Consider the following 26,956-nt stretch of genomic DNA (forward strand, 5'->3'; position numbering starts at 1 on the left):
CTGTAACAGCTTTAAACACCAGATTTAGTTCAGCGTGTATCATTGGACACGTCCGTTACGGTGATGTTAGCACCAGACACCAAAAACTACACCATTTATTTCCTCATGTGATTTGCTAAGCCGCTTACGTTTTTGTGTATTGGATGGAAAGAACCGTTATTGTGACGTCCACTTTGGTTTTGTTATTGAGAAAAAACTAGCCATTGTGACTTTAAAGGTTTATCTATTTATTGTAAAGTGCAAACAGACATAAAACAGCGAAATAATGCTATGATGGATACTGTGAGAATCTGAAGCCGGATTGGGATATAAATTATATAATTGGCTTCGCACTACCATTTTAATTCCTTCGACTGGAGACGTGTGAGAGTGTATAAGAGCAGAGAGCAGCTCCCTTGTGTCTAACACAGCGTATGTAATGCAGCATCTTTAATTAATCTTCCCTCTGCTTTTTAAGGCTTCGGATGTCTTCTACCAGACATGCGTTAACTTCCCCCTGTGCACCATGACACTTTCTTCGGTTTATTTAGACTTCTTCATTCCGTGAGCATCCACACATCCCGTTCCGTCACTTACTTGGTCTTTTTGAGACTTTCCTCTCCTTCTTTCCCACAGCGGGAAGTTATCTTGAGGCGTTTCTCTGACTCGACACACGACGCACTACATTTCCAGGGATCTGACTAGGGATTAAGAGCTTGTGAAGCAAGTGAAGTGATGACAGGATCAGCGTAGAGCTCTTGGAATGTTTTTAAGAGGTTGAATTATGACCCGCAAACCCCTCTGTTACCTCTGTTTGTGTTCTGCTTCAAACAGACACCTATTATGAAAAACCGCTGTTCTTTGTCATAATAACAGCCGAACGGAGACGAACACAAACCCTGGTCCGTCTGACAGATGACTCCTGGTGGAAAAGAGAGATCTGTGACGGTAAACACATCATTGCAGGTGTGCGGTAGGAGTGGAAATCTAATCCAGAGAGGACGGAATAAATCAGTGCTCATATGTGCCACAAAAAAGCCTGCCTCCTGCAAGCCTCACTCATACTGACAGACTTCTCATCAAATGGAAACGCTCTGCACACAGGAGTTTGTAGCAGTTTAGCAGGGATCTGTCCGTCACTTCACTCCGAAGAAATAAAATAGTGGGCACTCGGGGTGGTCTGATGACGACTGATCAGTTACTGTTACCATCCTGTAGTGTTTTATTTATTTTTTTACCACCACAGCATGATTGTTAAAAATATAGAATAATTTTATTAGTTTATAATTAAAAATGATTAAAGCAATGAGGAACAAGCGGCCATGTCCGACACTGCTATCAGGGGTTAAGGTGCTCCTGTGTGCGATACGATATGTTTCCTTGTGCTAAAATCATCATAACGCACACCCTTGAGTATCATCTTCTTCTTTCGGCTTTTCCCTTCAGGGGTGGCCACAGCGAATCATCTCTTTCCACCTATCTCTATCTTCTCCATCCCCAACCCTTGCACCCACTAGCTTCATATCCTCATTTACTACATCCATATACCTCCTATTTGGCCTTCCTCTTTGCCTCCAGCCTGGCAGCTCCATGTCCAAGCAATATACTCACTGTCCCTCCCCTGGACATGTCCAAACCATCTTAACCTGGCCTCCCTAACTTCGTCCCACAAACGTCCAACATGAGCTGTCCCTCTGATGTACTCGTTCCTAATCCTGTCCAACCTTGTCACTCCCAAAGAGAACCTCAACATCTTCAGCTCTGCTACCTACTGCTCTGACTCCTGCCTCTTCCTCAGTGACACTGTCTCTAAATCATACAGCATGGCCAGTCTCACCACTGTCTTGTACACCTTCCCTACCTCACTTATTTATTTATTTACTTACTTACTTACTTACTTACTTACTTACCAAAACAGAAAAGCTGAGTTCTTTTTTTTTTAAATCTGATTGGTCAGAAGGCCTATCATTTCTAGATAGCTGCACGGCTTGGACAGCAGTTCCAGCTGTTACATGAGCAATAGGTTTCTAGTACTGTGCTTGTTCTTGTGTGTTATTGTTTCTATGGTAACAGCTCATACAAATGGCCCACAATCTATCATAATCTTTCAGAGTCTATTATAATCTATCGTACCAGCTTGTCTCTTGGAAATTCCACAACACTAACTAACTCTGAACTGTGTTCTTGTGTGTTAATAAATTAAACATTATAATCGTGGGTAAATCTTTCTGGTATAAGTGGAATAACACACTCCAAATTATAATCCACTTCACAGTGCTAACGTATCACGACTCCCAGACATGGATTAGTTTAGTTTAATCCTCAGACTGTATCCTTTTTTTTTTTTTGTTAACAATAGAAGTTTGGTTGCTAAGCAACAAGCTAAAGCTAATCTATGGACAAAACAATGGTTTGAAATCTGATGTAATTGATTATTATGATATTAGGATATTATATGTATATCATCAGCATTGAATGTTTATTAGCCGCTCAGATTTCAGAGCGATTTTACGAGAAAGTAGCTTCACCAAAATCCAGCGTAATAAGCCTAATTCACCTTATGTGATGGAGTGGTTTATTGGGATTCAGCTCTTTTTAATGGCTGTGATATATAATCGTGGATGACTTCAGCATTTCCAAATCTCTCACGCTAGGGCTGACGACTGAAAAATATGCGTGGCGCTTTTATATAATTCAGCAGATTGGCAGAGCTGGAGGTGAGTGCAGTATGTAATCTGATTTTTAACATTTCTAATATATAGCCTCTGCCCACCCGTTTACTCAGAGAAGGAAAGTTAAATGGATGAGCTGAAAATGAAAACACAGACTCTGTAATGCTAAGAGCATAGCGAGAGAGAGAGAGAGAGAGAGAGAGAGAGTAGTGTGTTCTTTAGAGAGAGAAGAATGCAAAGAAAATACGTGAGTGGCATCAAATGAATCTGGATTTGGTTTATTTTTTATTTGACTCAGCACTCTTCTGTATTTCCCAAATTCAGAAAAAATCAGCTGCACAGAATTTCTATTTAATAGCATGCCATTTTATTCCATCATGGGAAATTACCTGCTCTAATAGAATGTCATTTTCCTTCATGCGGGATCTCATTTTGAAGTTCACGCTCTTTTGTAATTACCCTTGGCAGTTTAGGAAGAAGTATGAGTTTTATTCTTCGACTGGAGGTAAGGCGGTAGATCAGACTAGCTCGTACACCTAAAGCAGCCATGCCAGCTTTTCTGCCTGAATAGCAGATGAAAAACTGAGATTTGCTCTATCCTTCTCGTCACATGGATCCCCAGCTGTCTCTTCTGTCGCGCTAAATGGCGCGTTGTGACTCCAGCATTTACTGCGCAAGTAGAAATATCTTTTTGCCAAGTCATGAACACAAGATGCAGTGCGGTATTTTGGGTCGAGTGAGAGTGCGAGCTTTTCAGTCCTGTCCTTATCAGAAAGAGGAAGAGAGGTATGTATAGAATAGTGGAACGATTTTCTTATTCTCAAGCACGGAACCATCGTGTCCTTACACACAGGTGATGTTACGCTTCAGCTCAGATGAAGGTCTTTTTTAGATGAAGTGTGATTACTTTAGGCGTCAAGTCCGAGGTCTCGGAGGTGAAGAAAGGGAAAGATGAGGCCTCGATGGATATTTAGGCTACATCCACATTAATCTAGATCAATCTGACATAACTATAACCTGGTCAAAGTGCAACATCCTCCACCATCATCATGTTTGTTGTGGGTCACATGACTGTGTTAGATGACATCACTGTTTTTGGAATACGCTTTCACAGTTCACACTAACACCAAAACCTTTATACCGGAACTGATATACTGCTACGTTTAAGCCTGGAAAAAATGCTCTGTCAGTGCAGACAGAAGGTCAAAACATACAGGAAAAGGATGTTTTTTGTTTTGCTTTTTGTTTTTTTCCCTCCCAAAATTAGAATCCCTTTGCTTCATTACACATGGTAGCTACTGCAGTGTGTGTAGCTGCTAATATTTTACATTTACATTTATGACATTTGGCCAACACTCTTATCCAGAGAGACATTATAATAATAATAATAATAATAATAATAATAATAACAACAACAACAACAAAAGCAATAATAATAATAATAATAATAATAATAATAATAATAATAATAATAATAATAATAATTATTATTGCTTTTGTTGTTGTTGTTGTTATTATTATTATTATTATTATTATTATTATTATTATTTATTAATAATAATGATTATTATTATTATTAATTATTATTATTATTAATTAACTAATTAATTAATTAACTAATTATTTTGTTTTATTTTATTTTATTTATTTATTTATTAAAAATTGCTCAGGGGCCCAGCAGTGGCAGCTTGTTGGTCTTTGGAACCTTCCAATCAGTACTCCACCTCCTTAACCACTAAAAAGAACCTTTACTCATGATAAAATCATGTTAATTTATTTTCTTATTTTCTTAATAATCCATAAAATAAGACATTTATACTTTGCCACACAGTATAATCTGTTATACCACAGTTCATGTCCACATAGGGCAATACCGACACCAGAAACATGCTTGTAGAATATTTTGGACCTATTATTTCTAACACTAACCGCCTTACTGCATATCACAGTTAGCATTTTTGAATGGGGAAAAAAAAACCCTCTTTAATCCTACTGAGAAGTCTTCAGGATTTTCTCTATTAGTTAATATTGTTAAAGTGTGATTTGAGACACAATAATGTCACATGGTCCCTCTTTAGGAAGCTAAACTAAACTCATGTGATGTAAAAACATTTAGCGGATGCCCTCATCCAGAGCAGCTTAGAATTTATTTCATTTTATACAACTGAGCAACTGAAGGTTAAGGGCCTTGCTCAGGGGCCCAGCAGTGTCAGATTGGTGGACCTCAGATTTGAACTCATAACCTCCTGATCAGTCGTCTAACACCACCTTAACCCCTGAGCTACCACATCCCAAATAAAAAAAAAAAAAAGTCAGTAGTCTACCTCAGAGCAGGTATATTGTATATGTAGGACACTAGGTAGGGTTTAGGGTGTAGGCTGGTATGTCAAATCCTATTACTTAACAACCTGAGTGAATGCGAATCCATTTGGTATTCAGCGTTATGATCAATTTGAGCTCAGTTTGACCTTATATAGGAATTGACTTTATTGACTTTATTTCTCCCTCTCTCTCTCTCTCTCTCTCTCTCTCTCTTGCTTGTTTGTTGCTAAATAAATTGCATTTTCTTCCTCAGGTTTGCTTTAGTCTCAGTCCTCTGTGTTGCTCGCCGCTGTCGCTGACTCCGTGTCCTGCACGTGCTTCGTGTACGCAGAATTGCTGAGAATCCATAAATTCCTCCGTCCAAAAGACATTCCTGTGTTTCAAAAGTAATGGAACAGCATCCCTAAAGAAGACTTCCCCATATCAACAATTACATGCACCTTTTAAATCATGTCTTAGAACAAGTGAATTAATAGTAACCTGTGATTTGCCTTCCAGCAGATTTCCAAAAAAGAATCGATACCGTTTGACGAGACGCTGCGGCATGATATTCCTTGTGTTTGCTTCTTCTTCTTCTTCTTCTTCGTTTTGATTGCGTATGCTAGTCTGTCTGTCAATACCTTGTGAAAAACCTCTCTGAATGCAGGTGTATTTTTTCACAGAACGTTTGCAGTGCAGCGAGATTATGTGCAACGAATCAAGGGACAAAAGCAGACCCCCTGCCGCCCCTGACAGAGGCAAGTGCAGCCCTCGTGGATGTGCGTGTCAGTGCAATTCACAACATAAAGTGCTCTCGAACAGGCTTTCTCAAGCGAGCTGGTGGCATGTCCTAGCACGAGCTGCCGTGAGTGCTTCATTGTTTCCTGTAATGTGTGCTTTCCCAACACCCCTGATAACACCCTGGCTCCTGAGTAGGGCTGTCCTGCATTACAATCACAGCCTGGATGAGCTGTTTGAGAAAATATTCCAGGTATGAGTTCAGTGTGTGTGTGTGGTGTGTGTTCTGAGAAATAGGCATGCATCATTTCTTATCCGCTTTCAAGGTCAAGGTGAGGAAATCTGCCTCCTAAAAACCGTAACTGTGTGTGTCTGGATGTTGGCGTCTTCTCCGCTCTTTGTTCTGTCACAATCGGATCGTAACCCCGCCCCGTTGTGGAAATGTGAGACAGTGCTGCCACGTGGGACTTTGCCACACACAACCCGACTGGCACAATCAGGGGAGCAGAACAGAGGGTGTTAATGAGTCTGATTTCCATCTACGGCCAATTAACACTCCAGCCCGTGTGGGTGGTGACGGTGGCCGGGGCTGGGGCTGAGGATGAGGTTGGGTGGTGCAGTAAAACCTTTTGTTCGTCTGGCAGCGCAAACATCAGACACCCTCCCTCATCCACCCGCTCAGTCATGTCCGCATTATCCATCATTCCTCTCAATTAAATTGCAGTTTCAGGGCAGGGGCAGTGTCTCGTGTAGATGTGGGAGTTTCTCTGCACCTCGACGTTGATTCCTGCTGGTGCGGTGCAATTACAGAACCATCCTGTCTGCATTTTGATTTTTCGTCTAACATTGCAATGTGTTTTTATATCCAGCATGAGCAAGAGAAGGACTGAGCTTAACACAATGTTTATTTTTCATGAAATATGTTTCATATTGTGAATGTTTAAGAGGTTGTGCTTAAGCCTGAATAAGCCTGATGTTGCATCCATGCAGAAAATATGCAGCATGTCTAAGAATCTCCTTCATTCCTAGTCTTGAATGCATGATATATATATATTATTTGAGCAGGGTTAGGCAGTGTCACTCACACTCTAATACATCTTACCAGCCTTTCTTGGTAATAAATGAGCAGAAGGTGGAGGAGGGGATGCTGGGATACCGACACAGGGACACTAAAAACTCTTAACCACGGGATTCCACGCTCGCTTGCCAGATCCTTTGAACTTTACCTCTTTGTCTCAGGCTCCTTCGTCACAGGAAGAAGGGTGAGGAGCAAGAGTGTTTGTGAGTGTGTGTGTGTTACCCCGCCCTCCCTCTTTCCATATTCTCCACAATGCGCACAGCCTCTTTGGCACTCACCCACATGCTCAGCTGAGAGTGGGGACTGAAGGCTGGGCTGAGAGCTGAGCTGCACTGCTGCTTTCCTCTCAGAGGAGATGATCAGGTCTGCACAAGTGCTCCCAGAGCTGATATTCGACCCGGCTTTCTCCGTCCCGGAGGACTGAAAGCTTACCCCCTCCCCTCCTCCTCCTTCTCCTCCTCCTGCTCTTTCACTGCTCCCTACCGCTTGCTGCTTCTCCCTGGGGGGAATCTCTCCTCAGCTCTTTGTGAAGCACATACACACGTGCAACATCGCAGCTGCTGTAGCTGCTGCTGCATCTGCAGCGACCGAACTACAGGGTCCGCATCCGGATATCGCACCATGGAACGCTTCCTCGGCTTCGTTAAGCAGATCCGCAGGTCCCGGAGACGCAAGGGCAAAAAGTACCGACCCGAGGAGGATTATCACGAGGGCTACGAGGATGTGTACTACTACGCTTCCGAGCACCTGCACAGTAAGTGCTGTAACTGTGCCGGCTGTTAGGAGACACAGGAGACTTTTCATTGTTTTACTCTTCACTGTGAATCATTAGCTTCGAGCTAGCTTTGACGCAGAGGAGGCTGACTTTGCTGACTTTAGGAAGGCTGTGGAGTGTGACCAGGTTACTGGAGGTTTAAAGTTGGGTGTAGGTGTGTGTTTGGCGCTGTCAATGGAATTGCTTGCTCTGATAAATAGCACGTATTGGCTAGCGTTTATTTGTATTGATTTGAGAGGGAGTGTAATGTCGTGTCGGTCGTAAATAGTGTCCTGTGTGCGCAGAGCATGGACATGTTCAGCCTCAGTGCTCACATGCTGTTCCTCAGAGTGTTGACATTTTCTCTCGTCTTACGTGAGCCGGCTTGTGTGCGCGCGCGTGTGTGTGTGTGTGGTCACCCCCCCTCCCTATTCTAAAAGCATGGCACTCACCAGCTATCCTAAATGCCTTGTTTTGTAAAAACACATCAGTGCTCTGTCTAGCTCTTTTGATCTCTTCTAAAGGACCCTCATAATGCACTCACCTCTTCATCTGCTGCATTCTTCCACTCTGCTACATGCACAGATGGACCCTGGGGTGGGCTTAAGCTCCTGCCCTTTTGCCCTCAGACTTTACGAGTGCCCTCTTGGCTGGTGTTCTGTGGCCTCCAGGTGGATTACGAAGCAAAGCTTGTTGGCTGAAGAGCCGATTCAGAAACACAGGAAAATACTAAGCTAATGAATTCCCTGAGATAAAGAGTCCTAGTTCTTCTGTCCAGAATATTTCAGTGATCTCCAGCCACAAGTTGTCTGCAAATCAATATCTGTCCACTTCGACCTGTAGATTACCATGGACTGTTTAATTATAACATCAACGGGAAGTAGTGCTAGTTAGATAGCTAGTTTATTGTTAATGTAAGACTCCGTTCCTAGCAGGATTGGTTTATAGTGTGCGTTCATTCATTATTTCATTTCCAAGGATGCACTGAAATAAAATAAACTTGAGGAAAAGTGAAATTCAAGGCATTCCTGACTGAAAAACGAAACATCAACATATTGGATTAAATAATTTCTTTATCTTTTATGTTGAGAACTGAACAGTATAACTGCTTTGAAAGTATTGCACATCTGATGAACTACTGGTAGAGTCAATTCTTTCAGCAGGACAATACTCCGTAAAGCAAAGCTGACAATAAATAAAGCGAATCACATGATGTAGAAAACTTCTCTACATGCTCTGCATTGTGTCCAGCATGTCCTGCTTTGCTTGGGGCATGCTGTGGTGGATCAAACTGATAGTGGAAAAGTCCTTGTGTGAAACAGGTTTACTGTCTAGGTCTTGCATTTTTACTCTTCAGAAAACTGGAGATGTTATTGAAAGGATTTAGGGAGGGAGGGAGTGAGGAAGGAAAGGAGAGAGGAAGGAAGGAAGGAGGAAGGAAGGAAAGGAGAGAGGAAGGAAAGGTAGGAGGAAAGAAGGGATATGCTATAACAGGCAATGAGTAATAATAAGGCAATAAGAAAGAAGGAAGGAAGGAAATATAGTAGGAAGGGAAAGAAGAGTAATGCTGAAACCGGCAATGAGAAATTTCACTGGTAAATAATGTGTTAGGGTGTAGAAATTTCAAAGGTGATCTATAACCCAAGCTATTTGTTTTGCATTGCTTGAATCAAATTCTAATCAGTTACAGTCATCATGCTTTATTGGCCATGTACACCAGGGGTTACAAGGACTCTGACTCTGGTTGTGGAACATTACACATTACAATAAAATAATAAGACAAGGACACAGACAACACTGGTAATATAACACATGAACACATTTCACCATTATACTGCTGAGACAGAGAAGAATGCTGCAAAGGTAAACACTGCACAGATCCAAAAGCCCTTGCTCTCTCAGAGAAACAACACAAGCCACACGTAGAAAATCATCACCTGATTTTTTTTTCCCCCAGTCTTTAACAGTCCACTATGAGTGAGTCTGTTCTCACCGGTGCCCCAGACCCTGTTCTAGGCTGATTGGATTGGCACTCGGTGTGGTCAGTGCTGAAGTAGCCCATCTGTCTTAAGCTTCTCTGCTTTTTGAGATGCTTTTCAGCTCACCACAAATGCACAGAGTGCTTATTTGGGTTAATGTAGCCTTCCCGTCTGCTCAAACCAGTCCTGTTATTTTCTTATTTGCATCAAACTCTAAAGCCTGTTTGTGTTGGAAAATCCCAGTAGTTTCTGAAATACCACCACCACCCATGCCTGGTCAAAGATCACAGTGTCCACATGCTGGAGTTTAATGTGAACATTAACAGACGCTCTTAACCTGCTGTCTGGTTGGAAAAGTGCACAAAAGTGTTCTCAAGAGTTTGTGTGTGTATATATATATATATATATATATATATATATATATATATATATATATATATATATATATATATATAACTATTTCTCTCACACTAAGCCAGTGTTTCTATAAGAACTGTGTTATCTTTCCCCTTTACGTTTCACCTTTACACTTTGTCGAAGCTGTTTTCCTGAACAAGGCTCATGCTGTGTGAGAATGAGGTCTGGAGTAATTCATAGCATAGCTCTGCTTCTACTGCTGATATAACAGCTCCAGAAGTTCAGAAACTCCGGCAAAGTGCAATAATAAGCCGCGTGCGACTGTTTAACCTGTGCTGAGGCTTCACTCCGACAACCCTGGCGTGGAAAAGGAAGTGACAGAGAGGAGAGGAGATGTGAGAAGTCCTCCAGATTCCTCACCTCAGCTCTCACAGGGACAGATTGAGAGTGGCGAGCCAGAGCAGGTGCTCACTCCTTTTTTTTACAAGGAACCACAAATTTCCTTTTTTTTCCCCTCCCAGAATTAAATTTTGATGAGTGTGTGGGGTGTGTTTTCAGTCCTGCCGATCATATGAGTATTGTGATGAGCATCAGAGCATCTCTGACAAGTTAATGAATAAGATAAATTCAGTAAATGATGAATGTCTTCCTCAGCATGCAGCGCATTGATGTGGCTGTCACTGTCAAAGTTAAAAGCCCCGTCTTCATGAACAGCGGCTCAGACTTTTTCCTTTTTTCTTTTTCTTTTTTTTTTTTTTATTCACGATGCAAGACTGTGATGTTTAATTTTATAGCACAAACTGTTTAATTTCCACAGATCTATTAATTAAACAGAAGTGTTTATTAGAGAACGGTTACGACTTTGATTTTGCCTGAGGCAGCAACTTAATCTCTCCAGCCTTGCTGCTGCATGCCTGCGTTTTAGTCAATCATTCACTTTGAAATGCTTTTTTCCGAAGCTCTGAGACATGAAAATTAGACATCTAATTATCGCAGCAGGGGTCTGACACACAAAATGCAAGAATAAATGCCATGCTGAATTTTTTCCTCTGCTTTTCTACTGACGCAGAATGTAAGTTATTATTATTATTATGATTATTTAAAAAAAATAGTTTCTGCTGGTTTGGATTGAACGCTGTGAGGGTGTGGGTGTAATTAGTCTCTGAAATGGATGCTTCAAACATTTTAAGGTACAGATATGGGTATAGATAGATAGATAGATAGATAGATAGATGGATAGATGGATAGATAGGTATAAAAGTAATATAAACATATGTCATGCATAGCTCCACCTCTTCCTCTTTCCTGTGCTGGAACTGCCCCTGCATCATTTATAACAGGCTCATGCATAATTCACGCCGAGGTTGTAGCCTGCCCATTTCTGTACATTTATCAAACTCGTGCTTGTGTGGCATGCAGCCGTTTGCTCTCTGATGGGACTCATCCGTCTACTCTCAGGCTCGCCGCCTGCCCTCGTCCTTCCAACTTGCAGGAGGTCTATACTTGCTCATTTTGAAAAATGTTTCATTTCATCATGACAATAGGGGAGACTCAGACAGGGTGTGCTCACTCATAAATCTGGAGATGAGCAACAGTAGAGCAGAGCATGCCGGATAAAGAGGAGGCTTTTTTATTTTCCCTGTTCCTTTTTTGTTTGTTTACTTCACCATATGTGAGCTTTGAATATGATCCTCATTTATGTAATGCCGAACTCATTTGACGATTTATTGTTTTTTTTTCCATGACGCATGCGAAAGCAGTTACTTAATTCCTCAGACAAATTTTTGTTTGTTTATTTGCTGTCTGGCTGCATGGATGTCTTGTGCTTATGTCGAGTACAGTGCTAACATGCAGACATTCTGGATGGTAGTTCTGGTTAGATTGTTCAAGGAGATAAAAAACACATTTTTAGTATTTAAAGCTTCGGTAACTGTTCTGTACTCATCCCAGGACTCGTACCAGACATCCTTTTTTAAAACACTGTATTGTCTGTGCAGTTGTACTCCTCTACAACTGTAATAATGCATAATCCTGCTGTCCAGTGTCGTCTCTAGAAGTTTCCTGTTTGTGGCAGGGCTTTACTTTTTATTTTCCTATGTTGTCTCAGAGTTTTTGTTTGCTTTTTAACACCGTCATCCCACTAAAGTATAAACGAAGCTCACCAGCTTGCTATATCATTCATATCTTATACACTATTCTGTACCTTTGTGCAGTGTACATAGTGTGAGTATTGGGTTCACACTGAAAATTCCAACAAGAAGTACACTATTTCAAAACTACCTGGATGATGCATTTATTTAGCTGAAATAATGATGTGTAGAATGTGGGACACTTTTTATATAGGCAGCTTTGCTTATGTAGAATAAGGGGGCGGGGCTAACAGGCATTGACACCGGATGAGAAAATAATTTCAAGATGGCTGACGTTGTTTGTTATTGACTTGGAAATATCATATATTTCTGTTTCGTAAAGAAACGTTAGTATTCCATTTGAAATACAATGATAAAATTTCATACATTAGACTATAGAGTGCATAGTGAAAGTGCGTAGTATGTCGTTTGGGACGCAGCTTTAGCTTTTTCTTTAGCCGAGTCAACAGGAATCTGATTGTTGCACAGTTTCAGAATTCAGCACAGCAGCTGAAAGCCATTACTGATAGACCACTGACATCCGCACAGTAGCCGAGCCGCATCTCTGCAAGCTTCTGCTGGAAAGTTATGAAAAATATCAGCCATAACGGTGGAAATCAAATTGTGTTCTGTGCGACTTCAGTATCGGATTTTAAAACGGATTGAATAGGAAAATATATCAACTCCAGTCTGATAGAAGAGCAGAGTTTAGATTTTCTTTCAGAAGTAAAGGTTAGTGCGTCCACTGCCCTGTCAGCTTCACTAGCGTATCTCCTGCTGCGCTTTCTCTGCAGTGGCTTGCAGCTTATTTGTATCTCATGCAAGTGTCGCGAGTCTCCCTGATTTAGACGAGACCAGAAGTCGGTGAAATTCACACTATACCACTGGTCCCTCTGAACTGATTAAGAATTGATGAGCGATCTGCTCTGAATCACCATTTATGGGGTGTTTGGTGTGACACACTGGCAGCTCTTTGAACCCTGCGGTTGTTTGATATGGATGGATTTTTAATGAGCTGTATGAAGTTAGTAGGTGATAATGGAGAGCGTCTTTAAAACCACCTGAGGCTTTGTGCATTAGGAATGTCTCCTGGGTTCCTCAGCTTCTCTTTTCTTGCTAAACTCGAACTGTGTCCAAGTTCAAATAAAGAGAGCTAACTTGCTAGATCTTTTCAGAACGAGACCTAACCATCATGCATCAACCAAATGGCTTCTTGTTGAGGTTTCGTACTAATACATGATTATATAACTGATTTGGAAGTTGAGTCATGACTTCTTTCTAGTTTACAGTCTGAAGAAGCTTGAAGTCCAGTTGACATGACTCAACTTCCACATAACTGCACCTGGATGGAGGAGAACATATAACTGATAGTTTTTCTTTCTCTATATTAATGCTTTTAAGAAAAAGCCTTTATTTGTCACACAAATTATACCACAGTGAAATTATTTCTCCACATATAACAACTTTTTGGAGGTCGGGTTCAGAGCAGAGGTTTAGCCATGATGCAGTGTCCCTGGAGCAGAGGCCTTGCTCAGTGACCCAGTGGTGGCAGTTTGGCGGATCACCAACGCAGAGCCTTAGGCACGTGAGCTACCACTGCCCCTATCATTTTTAACAAGCTAACCACCTCGCTATACAGTGTTACATTCTGTTTAATTGCAGTTTTGTATCTAGTCTATGAATTTCCGTGCACCTGAAAACATGGAAGTGGGTCAATTCTTAATTTGTCCACATTGTCAAACTGTCTACTGAACCTTATGTATGTAATCTGAGAATATTCCAATTATTATTATCTAATACTATACTCACCGATCAGCTATAACATAAAATCTACTACAGGCAATGTATTCGTTTACATTTCTGGCATTTGGCCGATGTCTTTATACAATGACTCACAGTTTATCTCATTTGAGGGTTAAGGGCCTTGCTCAGGGGCCCAGCAGTGGCAGCTTGGTGGACCTGGGATTCAAACTCACAACCTTCCTGTCAGTAGTCCAACAGCTTAACTACTAAGCTACCACATCCCCCTGTATAACAGTGGCGTAGGTAAGTGGTAGGATATATTACACAGCAAGTGAAGTATAAGGATCCGAGTGACTTTGGCAAAGGACAAATTGCGATGTCTAGACGACTGGGTGACGGTGTCTCCAAAACAGCAGGTCTTGTGGAGAGCAGTGGTTAGTACCAACCAAAAGTTGACCAAAGAAGGACAACCAGAGACAGGGTCATGGTCACCCATGGCTCACTGATGTGCTTGGGGAGTGAAGACTAGTCCGATGCCACAGAAGAGCTACTGTAGCACAGATTGCTAAAAAGGTTAATGTGTCAGAACACACAGCTTGCTGGATATCAGCAGCACAAGGACCTGCACAATATTAGGCAGGTGGTTTTAATGTTATGGCTGATCTGTGTGTTGTATGTGCTCGTAGAGATTGTGACTCTTGATTTATAACCTGTTCTATTCTGTACTACTGAAAAGAAAGAGCCATGGCCCGGTGAAACTGATCGCTGATGTCAGTCTTCACCGCTTTCATACGTCGGCCCTTTCCACCGTGTTAAAGCAGATTGTTATATGGGACACTTTCCTGTTGCTGCAGGTGTTGCAGACGTGATGAAGTTGATCACCTCCTCAATTCCCTCTGCTTGTGCAATAGAGCCCTCAGCCTTGTAGGCGTTGATAAATTCTGATCCTGTTTGTGTTTGTGCCATTAAAGAAGGCATCAAGCTTTAATCACAGATGACAGCTAAGCTCCTGCCCTGCGAGCATCTTGCTGCTCCTGCGCTAAATCACTCAAATATGCTCCTGACCTCCAGAGACCAGAGTGAAGGTTCTCGTGAGGTGCTTTTGATCGCAGTATTACATCGAACCGATTCACGCGGTCGTTATCGCGGCCATAAAAGCCATCTCAGAGATTATGTCTTTTGTCTTTAGCCGATAAGCCATCAGGTAGTGTTGTTTAGTCTGCATGAAGCAGAAACATGTCCCGATTTCAGCTTCGAAGAACTTGTTAAAGGCTCTACACATTCATATTCCTCACCTGTCTACCTGAATGAATCTCAAAAATAGAGAGAAAAGGAGATGGAGAACGCCTAACGCTTGGGTCTCATTTGACATTTTAATAAATGTTCTTTAGAAAAGGGAATAATAGAATAAGAAATGGGATTCGGAATGACGTGGCTGTCTTGAAACGAGCGCGGCTTTTTAATTCTTGAGAGGACGTAGCCACAGCATCGCGCAGAAGAGCTACTGTAGCACAAATTGTGGATAATGGTAACGCTGGCTGTGATAGAAAGGTGACAGAACACACACTGCATCACTGCTTACTGTGGATCAGAGCTGATTCAGGGACACAAGATGGACCTACACAATATTCTATGTGTGTGTGTGCCATGATTTATTCCCTGTTGTGTTCTGTGCTGTCGAATGAAAGACTCATGGATTACGGCTGCATTGGCAGGGGTGAATATCACATGGCTCCTGGATGACTTGCTGAAGCGTGGATCTGCATCTGTCTTTATTCCAGCTTTCATCATGGTCTGGACCTCTGCACTAATGGCTGCTGATTGCTGCTGGCCTGACGGACACAAAGAGCACTGCAGGGAATAACTGTAGCGTCGGGCTTGTCTGAAGAGCCACTCTCTCTTCCCTCACTTCCTCACTCTGCCTAGAGCTCTCTCTCTCTCATTCTCCCCTCTCCACCCCTACCTCTTATCCCCCCTCTCTTTTTCTCTCTCACCCCCTCTTACCCCTTGCTCCTACACCTCACTCTCAGTTTTCCTCTCTCTCTCTTTCTCTCCCCCTTATCTCTTGCTCTTACCCATCTCTCTTACATCTCCCTATCTCTCTCTCTCTCTCTCTCTCACCCCCCTCTTCCACTGTCTTTCTCTTGCCCCTCTTACCCATCTCTCTCTCTCTCTCTCTCTCTCCCCCCCTCACTGTCTTTCTCTTGCCCCCCTTACCCATCTCTCTCTCTCTCTCTCTCTCTATCCCCCCACTGCCTTTCTCTTGCCCCCCTTACCCATCTCTCTCTCTCTCTCTTTCTCTCTCTCTCCCCCTCCCCCTCCCTTGCTCTTACCCGCACTCTCTCTCTTACACTCTCTCTCTGCTTTATCGGCTCTTCCCCTTCATTCTCTTCCCTCCTCTACCTCTCACTCGCTCAATTTTTTTCAGATTTACTATCTATACAATCCATCAGATGTGATGTGATTAGATGGCAGTTCCCTTCACAGACACTCTCGGCTCTGCAAGTCTCTCTTCTCCGTTCAGCTCTCTCCCTCTCCCTCCCTCTCCCTCCCTCTCTCTCTCTCTCTCTCTCTCTTTTTTTAATATCACTGACGAACTCTTGCTTTCTGTCACCTGTGCTCTTACTTCTGGATAAAACACACACAGCGCACAGGATTAATCACGCCCTATCAAAGCTCAAATTGAGAGGTGTTGAAGGTTAAATCTAGAGCATTGCTCTTCACTGTCATAAGACTTATTAGTCATTATTTTTTCCCACCCTCAACTCAATATTATATTTAAAGTCTTAAAGTCACAGGATATGCTTTTATTGCACGCCTTTATCTTTATATTTAAGTATGATGTACATTTTTACATCATATATGTATATGATTGAGAAATAAACGTCTCTATATTGCGTCTCACTAGAATCGTATTAATTTGGAGAGCAGCTTTAAAATTTGCCTTCTATGACATCGACTAAATGCCAAATTAATTGGGAAAGGATCCTGACTTGCTTTTCTAGTCACCGATGGATTTATGAGAGATCATAACTAATAAAGACTCACAGTAACGCCCACAGTCGGGGCTCGAGTGCACGATGAAAAAGAAAGCAGAGGATCTAACACCTTGTGTTTTGGAGAAATTCCTGTCAGCATATTCGCACACATTTTGTAGCCTACAAAGTAATGAAACTCAGTGGAGTGATTAAATATTACGCTTTCAGATAACAGACTGATAGTCAGTTTCATTCTTAACCAGCACTCTTAATTCACAATAATCCTCTGTTCCAATATTATTGCAGTTATTATACTGTAACAACCAAGCAGTTAATAAATTATAAAGCAATCAAATGTTTAAGTTTATATGAAGCACACATTCACTCGTCTTTTTGGATCGTTTCACTGGATTGTGTGGATATGTGGTAAGGCAAATATGTATGTATACGAAAAATAGGTTATGTGAAAGCTGTCATGTGGTCCAGGAAGCACACAGTGATACCGAATCTGAGACTACCTGTAGGAGGTGGTGGGAGATACGAGTCCGAGACCACACCAATGCTGCAGGAGGACCGGGAACAAATCACACTGATTCGGACCACAGCAAACGTGCTTACTAGCCAAAAGCCGTTGAATGTTGCCATGTTCTAAGAAATTGGTGCTTCTTTATCCTTCATATGAATATAGACAGTGAGTCGGCCGGTCAGACCCTCACACGTTGTGCAGTACGCACAAATAGCAAGATGCATGAGAGTCTAAGCTTACACACCAGAGATGCCACCCGTCCCCTCAGTCTTCAAAAGAAAGTGCTCATTTTTATGCACTGAAACACGAGACTCATGAAGACCGGACACGAACGCTGCAGAGTTTACTGATGAACTTGTGAAACAGATCAGCTTACACAATGTACACAGCGAACAGCATGTGAATGTTTACCGTATAATCACGCCACACCGATGAGAGTGACGAGACGGTAACCAACTGAGCAGCAGATCTTGCTCTTCTTCCACACACACACAGACACACACACTCCCCCTGAGCTGAACTGCACGACCGTCTGCTTTCACAGCCCGGTGCGGAACAGAGCGACTCCTGACTCCTAGGTTCTCGAGTGACTCGGCTCGTTTGGATGTGCTGATGGTTTTCTGCTCTCTCGTACGTGGCTGCTTTGTGGCCTTTTATATGATTATCATCAGTATATTTACATCCATAAAGACAGACCGTAAACAGATATTAAAAGCTGTTTTATTAGATTTCTAGCTTGCTTTTTACTAACAGGTTGTTAACTAGGTTTCTGATGATGATGATGATGATGATGCAGAGCAGATTGCGATGCTGCTCACACTGATTTGTCATGAGCAACATATTAATGTGTTTACTGGTGTGTATTGTGTTCTTATTTATTTATTTATTTTTTGCTTCTCACACTGTCTTTTTTTTTTTCTATGCAGTTTAGCTCATACATAATACATACAGCTTCGCTATACATAAGGTATCTCTGACTGAGTTTTCACGTGAAAAGAAATGTAAAATCCAACCAGAAATCAGCATCAGTAAATTATAAATGTGGGATTAATAATAATAATAATTACAGTAATTATGTTATATAATATTATATTTATTTATTTGTTTGTTTGTCTGTTTATTTGTTATTTCATTTTATTGTTATTTTATCTGTCTCTCTGTCTTGCAGTATATCTGTCAGTCTCCCTGTCTGCCTTAGTCTTTCTCTGCGTCTCTATCTATCTATCTATCTATCTATCTATCTATCTATCTATCTATCTATCTATCTATCTATCTATCTATCTATCTATCTATCTATCTATCTATCTATCTATGTGTCTCTCTGTCTCTTTGTCTCTTTGCCTGTCTTACTGTCTCTCCATCTGTCTCTTCTGTCTGTCTGTCTGTCTGTTTATTTATTTGTCTGCCTGCTCTGTCCTTCTGTCTGTCTATCTGTATCTATCTATTTGTCTGTCTCTCTTACTGTCTTTTGTATTTTCGACACAGTTTCTTGTCTTTCAGAGGAATGGCTTCTTGCTTGTATTCAGGGCGCTTGTTCTAGCTGTCTCTCTGACCGGAGTTTGACTGATATGGGAGTTGTTGTGTCCTCTTAGCCAACCCTGGAGCGTGACTCCTGTCTCCGCTAAAGTGGAAGCTCTCCGTACAGCAGAGGCTCTATGTAATCTGACACCGAGTATGAAATGTCCCTGTCGAGCTGAAGAGCTGATGCTGCTATCAGCGAGCACTATAGGGTTTTACTTCAGCTGTGTCTGTAGCTGCAAGTACTCAGCATTGCATACTTGTAGCATACTCGTTCCCCTTTAACCTTTAGCCTCTGTTGCTCTCACTATATCCGGCCTATATATTGGCCTACGACGATCAGCAAGCAACAGATGATGTATTGTGCAGATTATTACAGCTCTAAACCCTTCGGATCGGTTTAGATTAGCGAGCACATCGCGGCCCAGTGGAGCCGATCGTTTGCTCTGAAGCCTCGGGGTTTACCCTGCTGAATTCCAGTGACGCGAGGTAGCATTGTAAACAATTAGGTTTTTTTAAGCAGAGCATTTCGCTTCTCGTGAATTAGCCGCATTTAAAACATCTCCACAGGGGACCTCAGTGGAGCACTGCTGTTACATTATGCTAATATCTGTTTGGGTGGGTTCTATTAATTATATGTCAGATTTACATATATTCCCCAGGCCTGTCTCCGAGACTGTGTGTGTATATCTGTCGAGAGAAAAAATCTTTTCTAAACTGAAATGAAATGTTTTAATCTGCAGGCTTTGCTTCTGATGATTTCAACTTTATAATAATGTTCATTCCAGGGTATTAAAAGTCAAAGAGAGCGACTCACCAAGATTATTGCTAGAGCGTCTACCCGACCATAATACAATTACTTTCTTGACTAATTTCCTCTTTTCTTTTTCTCACGGCTTATTTCATTTTCTTGTTTTCTCTCTCTCTCTCTCTCTCTCTCTCTCTCTCTCTCCCTCGATCCCTTCCAGTTTTTCACTTTCGAGTTCATTACGACGAAATTGAGCTTTTAAGCACAGTGGGCAGGAATGCAGTTGCTAAGCTGAGCACGATTCAGCTGGTGAAAATGGCACAGGGTGTGTGTCACTGCCTTTCTCTCGACTCTTTACTTCAATCTCAGTCACTTCACCCGGTCACGTCTCAGCTGATTACGTCTCGCGGATTTCTGGCACAAACCTTGTTATGCTCTGCAGTTCCAGATAGCCTAGAAATGTCTTAGTCCATATTTACCTAGAAGGATTTTTTTTGTAGAAGATAAACATAGCATTTTGAACTAGAAATAAAGTCGAGTTTTAGTTTTACAATGAGACTTGTCTCTGTTGAGGTAGAGCAAAGGAAATGGTCTGTCTGCAAGTTGATTTGGAGAATGTTAAATTTCCATAATCTCCCTAGCATCACTTCTCTTCGCTGTGAATATCGTCTCTCTCAGAGAGCTTCCTGTATGGGATATCGTTTTCCACTGCTGTTCCTTGCTGAAAAATGTTCATCCTGAGGACTTGCATCTGTCGTGGAGCTTTTTTTTAAACTGTTAGATGTAAACTTGCTCTTAAACAGCATTTACAGAAGTATAGACATTCAGAATAACAATGACAAAGTTTAAAATTTTACATTTATCCCCATTGAGCAAGCCTGAGGCGACGGTGACGAGAAAAAAACTCCCTGAGACGATATGAGGAAGAAACCTTGAGAGGAAAGGGATCTCATCCTCATCTGGAGATCCCTGGTGATTAAATAATGTCTTTTCTACAACTCGGCAAGTGGAGTTGTGTAACCAGGAGATTTTGAGCAAAAGTAAGAGCATCAGCGTGATTTATGGATTCATGGAGACTGGCCATATCAGGCATAACATTATGACCACGTGCCTAATATTGTGTTGGTCTTCTCTTTGCTAACAAAACAGCCCTGACCCATCTAGGCATGGACTGCTGTGGTATCTGGCACCAAGATGTTAGCAGCAGATCGTTTAAGGCCCCACCTCTCAACTTACAGGATTTAAAGGATACTTTTGATAGATACTGACCACTGCAGACCGGGAACACCCCAAAAGAGCTGCAGTTTTGGAGATGCTCTGATCCAGTCGTCTAGCCATCACAATCTGGCCCTTGTCAAACTCGCTCAAAATATTCACTTGCTGCCTAATATATCCCACCCACTAACAGGAGGAGATAATCAGTGTTATTCACTTCACCTCTCAGTGGTCATGTTATGCCAGATCAGTGTATGTATGTATCTCTGGCTTGTCCATCCTCTGCATTGAGCCCCAAAAAGCAACGAGACTCCAACCAGAAGCAGGGCATCAGGATGGTAACATTAGCATGAACATGTGGATTTAGGAAACAGGTGTTCTTTAGAGTATTTCTAATATTACAGTGTATGTAGGATTTCTTTGTTCTGGAACAAGCAGTACATGCGCTTTTCCCCTGCTTTTTCTGTAGCCGTGTAAGGAAGCCTGCATTACATTATCCTTTCCTTAAGTTGCTATAAAGCAGTTGCAGTAGATTTCAGTCATTAGCCAGAAACTCTGCAGGATGTAAGTTCCTTTTAATTAGAGCCGCTTAATCAAAACACTGCATAAAAAGTCAGCCTAACACCACCAGAAAGTGGCTACATGTTTAATATTAATTACGCCTCTAATTGTAAATCATCATCCGTGTTGCTGTTTGTTTAGAAAAATGAGCGGCTGGCATGGAAAAGATTGCTTATAGCCGCTTTAAGTGATTACAGGAACTGGCTTGTTTAGCATATGTCTACAGTCTTTAATGTAATTACCACAAAAAAAACTGCTTTTAGTGCTGAAAAAATGCACTAGTAAGCAAATAAAAAAAGGAAAATATGCAGGACATATCATCATGGTTCATACAAGACATATTCAGTGTAGTACTGCTGTTTATGTTCCCTCTCTTACTCATTGAAAGGGATTTAAATGCCAAGTCCCAAGTGATTTTCTTCCTGAATTAACCGAACATCTACTTCATGTTCTTTGTTATTCAATAGCTTCCGTTTCTGCCGTTTCTGCTGTCGCTGAATCACTTTCTCTCATTAAGAGTGGCCTAACAGGCTGAGCGTGTAGCAGGAGAGAGAGAGAGAGAGAGAGAGAGAGAGAGGTCTGAGAAACTGATGTCTGTACCAGGAAAAATTCCTTTTGCTCAGCAGGAGAACTGAGCGGTCATTACAGTGCGAGTCATAATGATGTCTGCATTGAGTGGAGGAGAGTGGAGAGGAGAATTTTTTTGTTGTCATTTTTAAACACAGAATCTATTCATATGCCGCATTTTTTTTTTTGCTATTCTATTCTATTCTTTTGTCATTTCTGTTTTTGACTGAAATGATTTTTGACCATTTTAATCTCCATTTTGACTCTTATTTTATTTAAAATCTCATTTTATTTTCTTTATATTTTTATTTCCACATTTTGATTCTTTTTTTTTTTTATTTTGTATTGAATTTTTTTTTTTTCATTTTACTCTACTTTAATTTGGTATCTTATTCTGTTTGATTTTCTTTATATTTTTATTTACACTGTTTGACACTATTTTTTATTCTTAAACAAATTTTATTTTGTTATTTATTTTTATTTCCATTTGTTTTATTTTTTTTAATTTCCATTTTGACTTTTTTCATTTGGAATTTAATTCTATTTTTTTAAAAAAAAAATTTTATCCACATTTTGACTCGAATTTTTCTTTTCTTTATATTTTAATTTTCTACTTTTTGACTCGATTTTTTCATTTTTAATCGAATTTTCTTTTCTTTTTTTCTTTTCATTTTTACTAGACCTTGTTATTTTGAATCTAATTTGATTCTAAAGAATGTTATTGTTTTTAATTTCCATATTGACTTTTGATTTTTATTTTACATCAAATTCTATTTTATTGTGCTTATTTCTTTTTATATTCTTATTTTTAACTCTATTTTTTATTGTGAATAGAATTCTGTTTGGTTTTGCTTATTTTAACTTTCATTTTGAAATTAATTTTATTTATTGTTTTATTTCCATGTTTGACACTATTTCTATTTTAAATCTAATATATTGATTTTATTTTCTTTTTTATTTCCATTTTTGACTTTTTTGATTTTTTATTTTGACTTTAAAGAGTGTCAAGTCATTAAAAGAGTGACTTGTCACACTTGTTGAAATGTTGTCCTGTGTATGATTGTGTAAACAACCAGTAAGATGTGGATTTGAATGAGGAACAAAGCTCGTATGAATCAGACAGCACGAGGTGAGGAGGCATCTGCTCTTGGTGTGAGACAGCACCCTGCTGCTTGCTGCTCTGAGAGAACTTGTGTATTACGTCATGTAAATCCGTGTGCTTGTGCTGAAAGCCTGTCAAGCCTTTAATTCACTATACCCTCCTCCAGGCTGAGTTTTTTTCCAGTGAGTGCGTCTTTGATTTTGCCGAAATACGCGGGACCGGATCTTTAAGAGGTTAATGTTACTCGAGTACTTGATGGCGAATACACAGAGCCACATCCATTTTAGCATCTTAAAACCTGGTGTAGTTTGTTGACTATAAATCAAGAAGGAGGCAGATTCACAGAGCATTTATGGCCTGGATATAAAGGGACTGTGCGGATGAATCATGATGGGATTCACTGGGTTTCATTTTAGTTTTTTTTTTTTGCTACTGTCAAGACAACAGCCACAATGCATTCACCATCCAGTGAATACATGGAGATTAGTCACAACATCTCTCTGTGTCTTTATTCAAATCAGACATTCAGACTAACATCATGCCATAGATTTACACACACACTCACACTATACTTCCATTTGCACCTTGTATTGTATTCATATGAATTAATCTGCTCATAGCTTTGCACTGAATATGTCTTCTTTTTAATGAACTATAATAATACAGCAAGCTTTTTATAACTCTGCTATCAGGTGTCTTTTACTTTATTTAATTCTTTAATCAATTATTGAAGCCACTATTAGCTTTATCGTTAAATATTATATCAGAATCGAACCGTTTCTCTCCTGCAGTTGCTTACATGTCAACCTGACTGCTTGTATTTCAATAACATGCTGCAGAAAACAGATCGTAACTGAAAACAACTGGAATCAGCTTCCAATTTTAACAAACTTACTGCAGATATTGTCGATATATCCTCTGATTCCACCTTGTTTTCTGACCGACACGACTCCAACTCGGAAACTCTGTGCTCAGAGCATTTGAGAACTCGTAAATTACGACTTTGTGGTGGCTTTCTTGCGTTTTCAGCTCATAAATACGACTTTTCTGACATGATCGAATGCATCCTGTGTGCGTTTGATGGGACAGTGACAATAATTTGTTCAATAAAAGCCCAGCATTTTTAAATGCAGCATCTATTCATATGCTGCATTGTTTTGCATTCGTATGCCGCATCTTTTAAGATTTTTAATATTTCTTTCGTTTCAATTTGAACTCTTTTTATTTGAAATCTAATTCCATTTTTTTTCCTTTATATTTTTGTTTCCACTGTTTGACTCTTTTTTTTATTTTTAAACTAATTTTCTTTTTGTTTCTTTATTTTATTTCTACTCATTTAATTCTATTTTTTAATTCTACATTTTGACTATTTTTTTTTATTTTGAATCTAATTTTATTTTATTTATTTGCTATTTCCACATTTTGACTCTCTTTATTTTGAATCGAATTTCATTTGTTATTCCCATTTTGACTCTACTTTGTAATTTTGAATCAAATTCTATTTGATTTTCTTTAGATTTTTATTCTCTACTTTCTGATTCAATTTTTTTTTTGTAAGCTGTAAACCAACAGCAGGGTGTAATATGTTATCTTGACCCAACCTACACTAACATCCATGTAAAAACTTACTTCAGTCCTGCTTCGAGCGTGTAGAATTCAGCGGCTTCTCTGCTGCAGCAGTAGTATTGTATTTCTCAAGTGCTTCGTGACTCTTGTCACTCCGTGTGCTCAGTGTAGGGGAAATAATGATCTGCTAATGTGGCATCAACACACAAGCTCCTGTAATAGAAATAAACCACGTCTTTGCTGAGCCAGAAAATTGTGACATGGCTAAATAATTTCTTTCAATGAAGTCATCATCTCAGCTAGATTTGTTGGTGGTTTGAAAGAGCTAGATGTTTTCTGCTATGAAGGTTCGGGAAAAGTATTAAGAGTTGGTCCGAGTCTCCTCAGCTACACTTGGAATTCAGAGACACTGATGTTGTGTTTTGACTTGTTACTCGGCATAAACACTGCCCACGTGGTTAGTACAGCAGCATCAGGATAGCTACATACCTGCGCTGTAAAATCCTGTTCCCTAAGGTATACTGCAACAAGGAGACGGCTGCAGTGGACCGAAGTGAAGATGAATTGCTTGTGGTTTTTGCGCTGCGGTTTGACTCTGAATCAATCAGCTGCCGAATGAACAGGAGGAGGTGCACTGCAGAGACGGAGAGTTGCTGACTAGGTTCGCTATGGAGGTGATCCCGCACCGTCTGGGACACATGGTCGAGCTTAGGGTATAAATCAGTTGGAGCTCCTACGGTACCGGTTCTTTAATTAGAGACCAGCGAGTCTTTGCATGATGCTGGTTCTGAGCTGGTATAGCCTGACATACTGGACAGAAGCTGTGGGATGGCCATCAAAGACGAATAATAAGTGACTTTTAGTATGTGTAAAGGATTGTTAAAACTTTACGATTACGAAAGGTGTCTCCAGTGTTAGCACTTCAGATGTAAAGCTGTTTCTTTCCATTTTCCACAACAAAAAAAGTTGCACTCTGTGATCTGGCTGTAACAAGCAGCAATTTTTTCTCTTATTCACTTCTAGGGAATGTGAAGGAACAGCTGTTTCTAGCTGCTGTAATGTAAGTGTTAACAGGAACTAACTCAACTAGTGCATTTTTGCAAGGTGACTCAAGACAAAAAAAGTGGTTTTATTAGATATGAATGCACAACATGTGCATTCTAATGGCTGGAGTTAAGGTTTAATGCTGTGGAATGTCTGAGAAGCATGTTCTCACTAATGTTATAGACGTGATAAACAGTCACTCCCTTAGCAGCCTCTCTCTCTCTCTCTCTCTCTCTCTCTCTCACTCACTCACACACACACCACACTCCTGTGCTGGGAACCTTTGCAAAGCACTGTGAATATTACAAAGCACTGGCACCTGAGACTCCTTCTAAAAATGTTATAAAATGACATTAATGGTTATATTATATGCTCTTTTTAAAAAATAAATGTATTATTAGTTTTTATTTAGCACCTAGCTTACTGGCTGATCAAAGTTATCCGGCAAATGGTGTTGAGACGCATCTCCTTCACCTGTATTTTTCTGGATGTCTTGCTTGCCAAACATCAGCAACAGAAATAAGACAAAGTACATCAGTTATTTCCGCAGGCCGTATAAATCGCCTTAATTATGAATAAATCCATCTTTATTATGTGATGCGTCCGTCGTACAAGTCACCGTGATTGAGTGGTTGCTATAGAAACAGTAAAATATTAGAAATGGTGCAGTAATATAAACCTGTTGTTCATGTTACAGCCAAAACTACTGTCTGAGTCGTGTGGCTATGCAAAATAATGCACACCTTCTGACCAATCCGATTCGAGATCTATCTATCTATCTATCTATCTATCTATCTATCTATCTATCTATCTATCTATCTATCTATCTATCTATCTATCTATCTATCTATCAGGTCACATTGCACTGCTTTTCTTCATAAGTGCACCCTGTAGTCATTTGTTCGTTACACAGCAGACGAGAAAAAATCTTTGCAAAAACGATCAGATTTGCCAAACTGCTTCCTATACGTCAGCTCTTTTTGTTGATTAACTTTCTAGCACATTAGAAGTGAGCTTAAATGAAGTTAAGGAGCCTCTCATAATGCCTGCACCATGGCCTTGTGTTTAAACACATGTAGAATGAAAAACAAAGACGAAAGCCAGACAATACATCCATCAGCCAGCCATATGAAGTTTGACCAATGGCAAAAGCATAATAGGCCGAAAGGTTCGAGTGCCCGCTCCTTTTCTCCGTCACTTACTCGAGTTGTCAGAATGATCAAAAAGCACGGTGCTAATGAAAGCCGAGCTCAGCATGTCATGAAGCGCATGTTTCTCATGGCTCGGCAACAGAAGCGTTTAGGGAGTCGACTCGGTTATTAAAACGGTGTCAATATCACCGCCTGCTTCTAGCATTTATAGTGACATTACTTCAGCTACTGAGCTCTCACACGTCTCGGT

General features: G+C 40.5%; 1 protein-coding gene across 9 annotated transcripts in view; it reads left to right on the top strand.

Annotated features, from left to right (window-relative positions):
* Positions 1–26,956, top strand: part of grip1 (glutamate receptor interacting protein 1) — a 294,167-nt gene that overhangs the window by 122,562 nt on the left and 144,649 nt on the right. For 3 of the 9 annotated variants that reach the window (XM_058417358.1, XM_058417357.1, XM_058417360.1), the window contains exon 1: positions 7,049–7,522. The exons of 2 other annotated variants lie outside the window; for them this stretch is intronic. In XM_058417358.1, the coding sequence (XP_058273341.1) occupies positions 7,390–7,522 (133 nt within the window). In that variant the 5' untranslated portion in view covers positions 7,049–7,389. Of the gene's footprint in view, positions 1–7,047; positions 7,523–26,956 lie in introns of those variants that run through there. 4 more of the 9 variants (XM_058417363.1, XM_058417366.1, XM_058417356.1 and 1 more) reach the window with 3 other exon arrangements.

The sequence above is a fragment of the Hemibagrus wyckioides genome, linkage group LG19, assembly GCF_019097595.1.
Source record: "Hemibagrus wyckioides isolate EC202008001 linkage group LG19, SWU_Hwy_1.0, whole genome shotgun sequence".
Classification (NCBI taxonomy): domain Eukaryota; kingdom Metazoa; phylum Chordata; class Actinopteri; order Siluriformes; family Bagridae; genus Hemibagrus; species Hemibagrus wyckioides.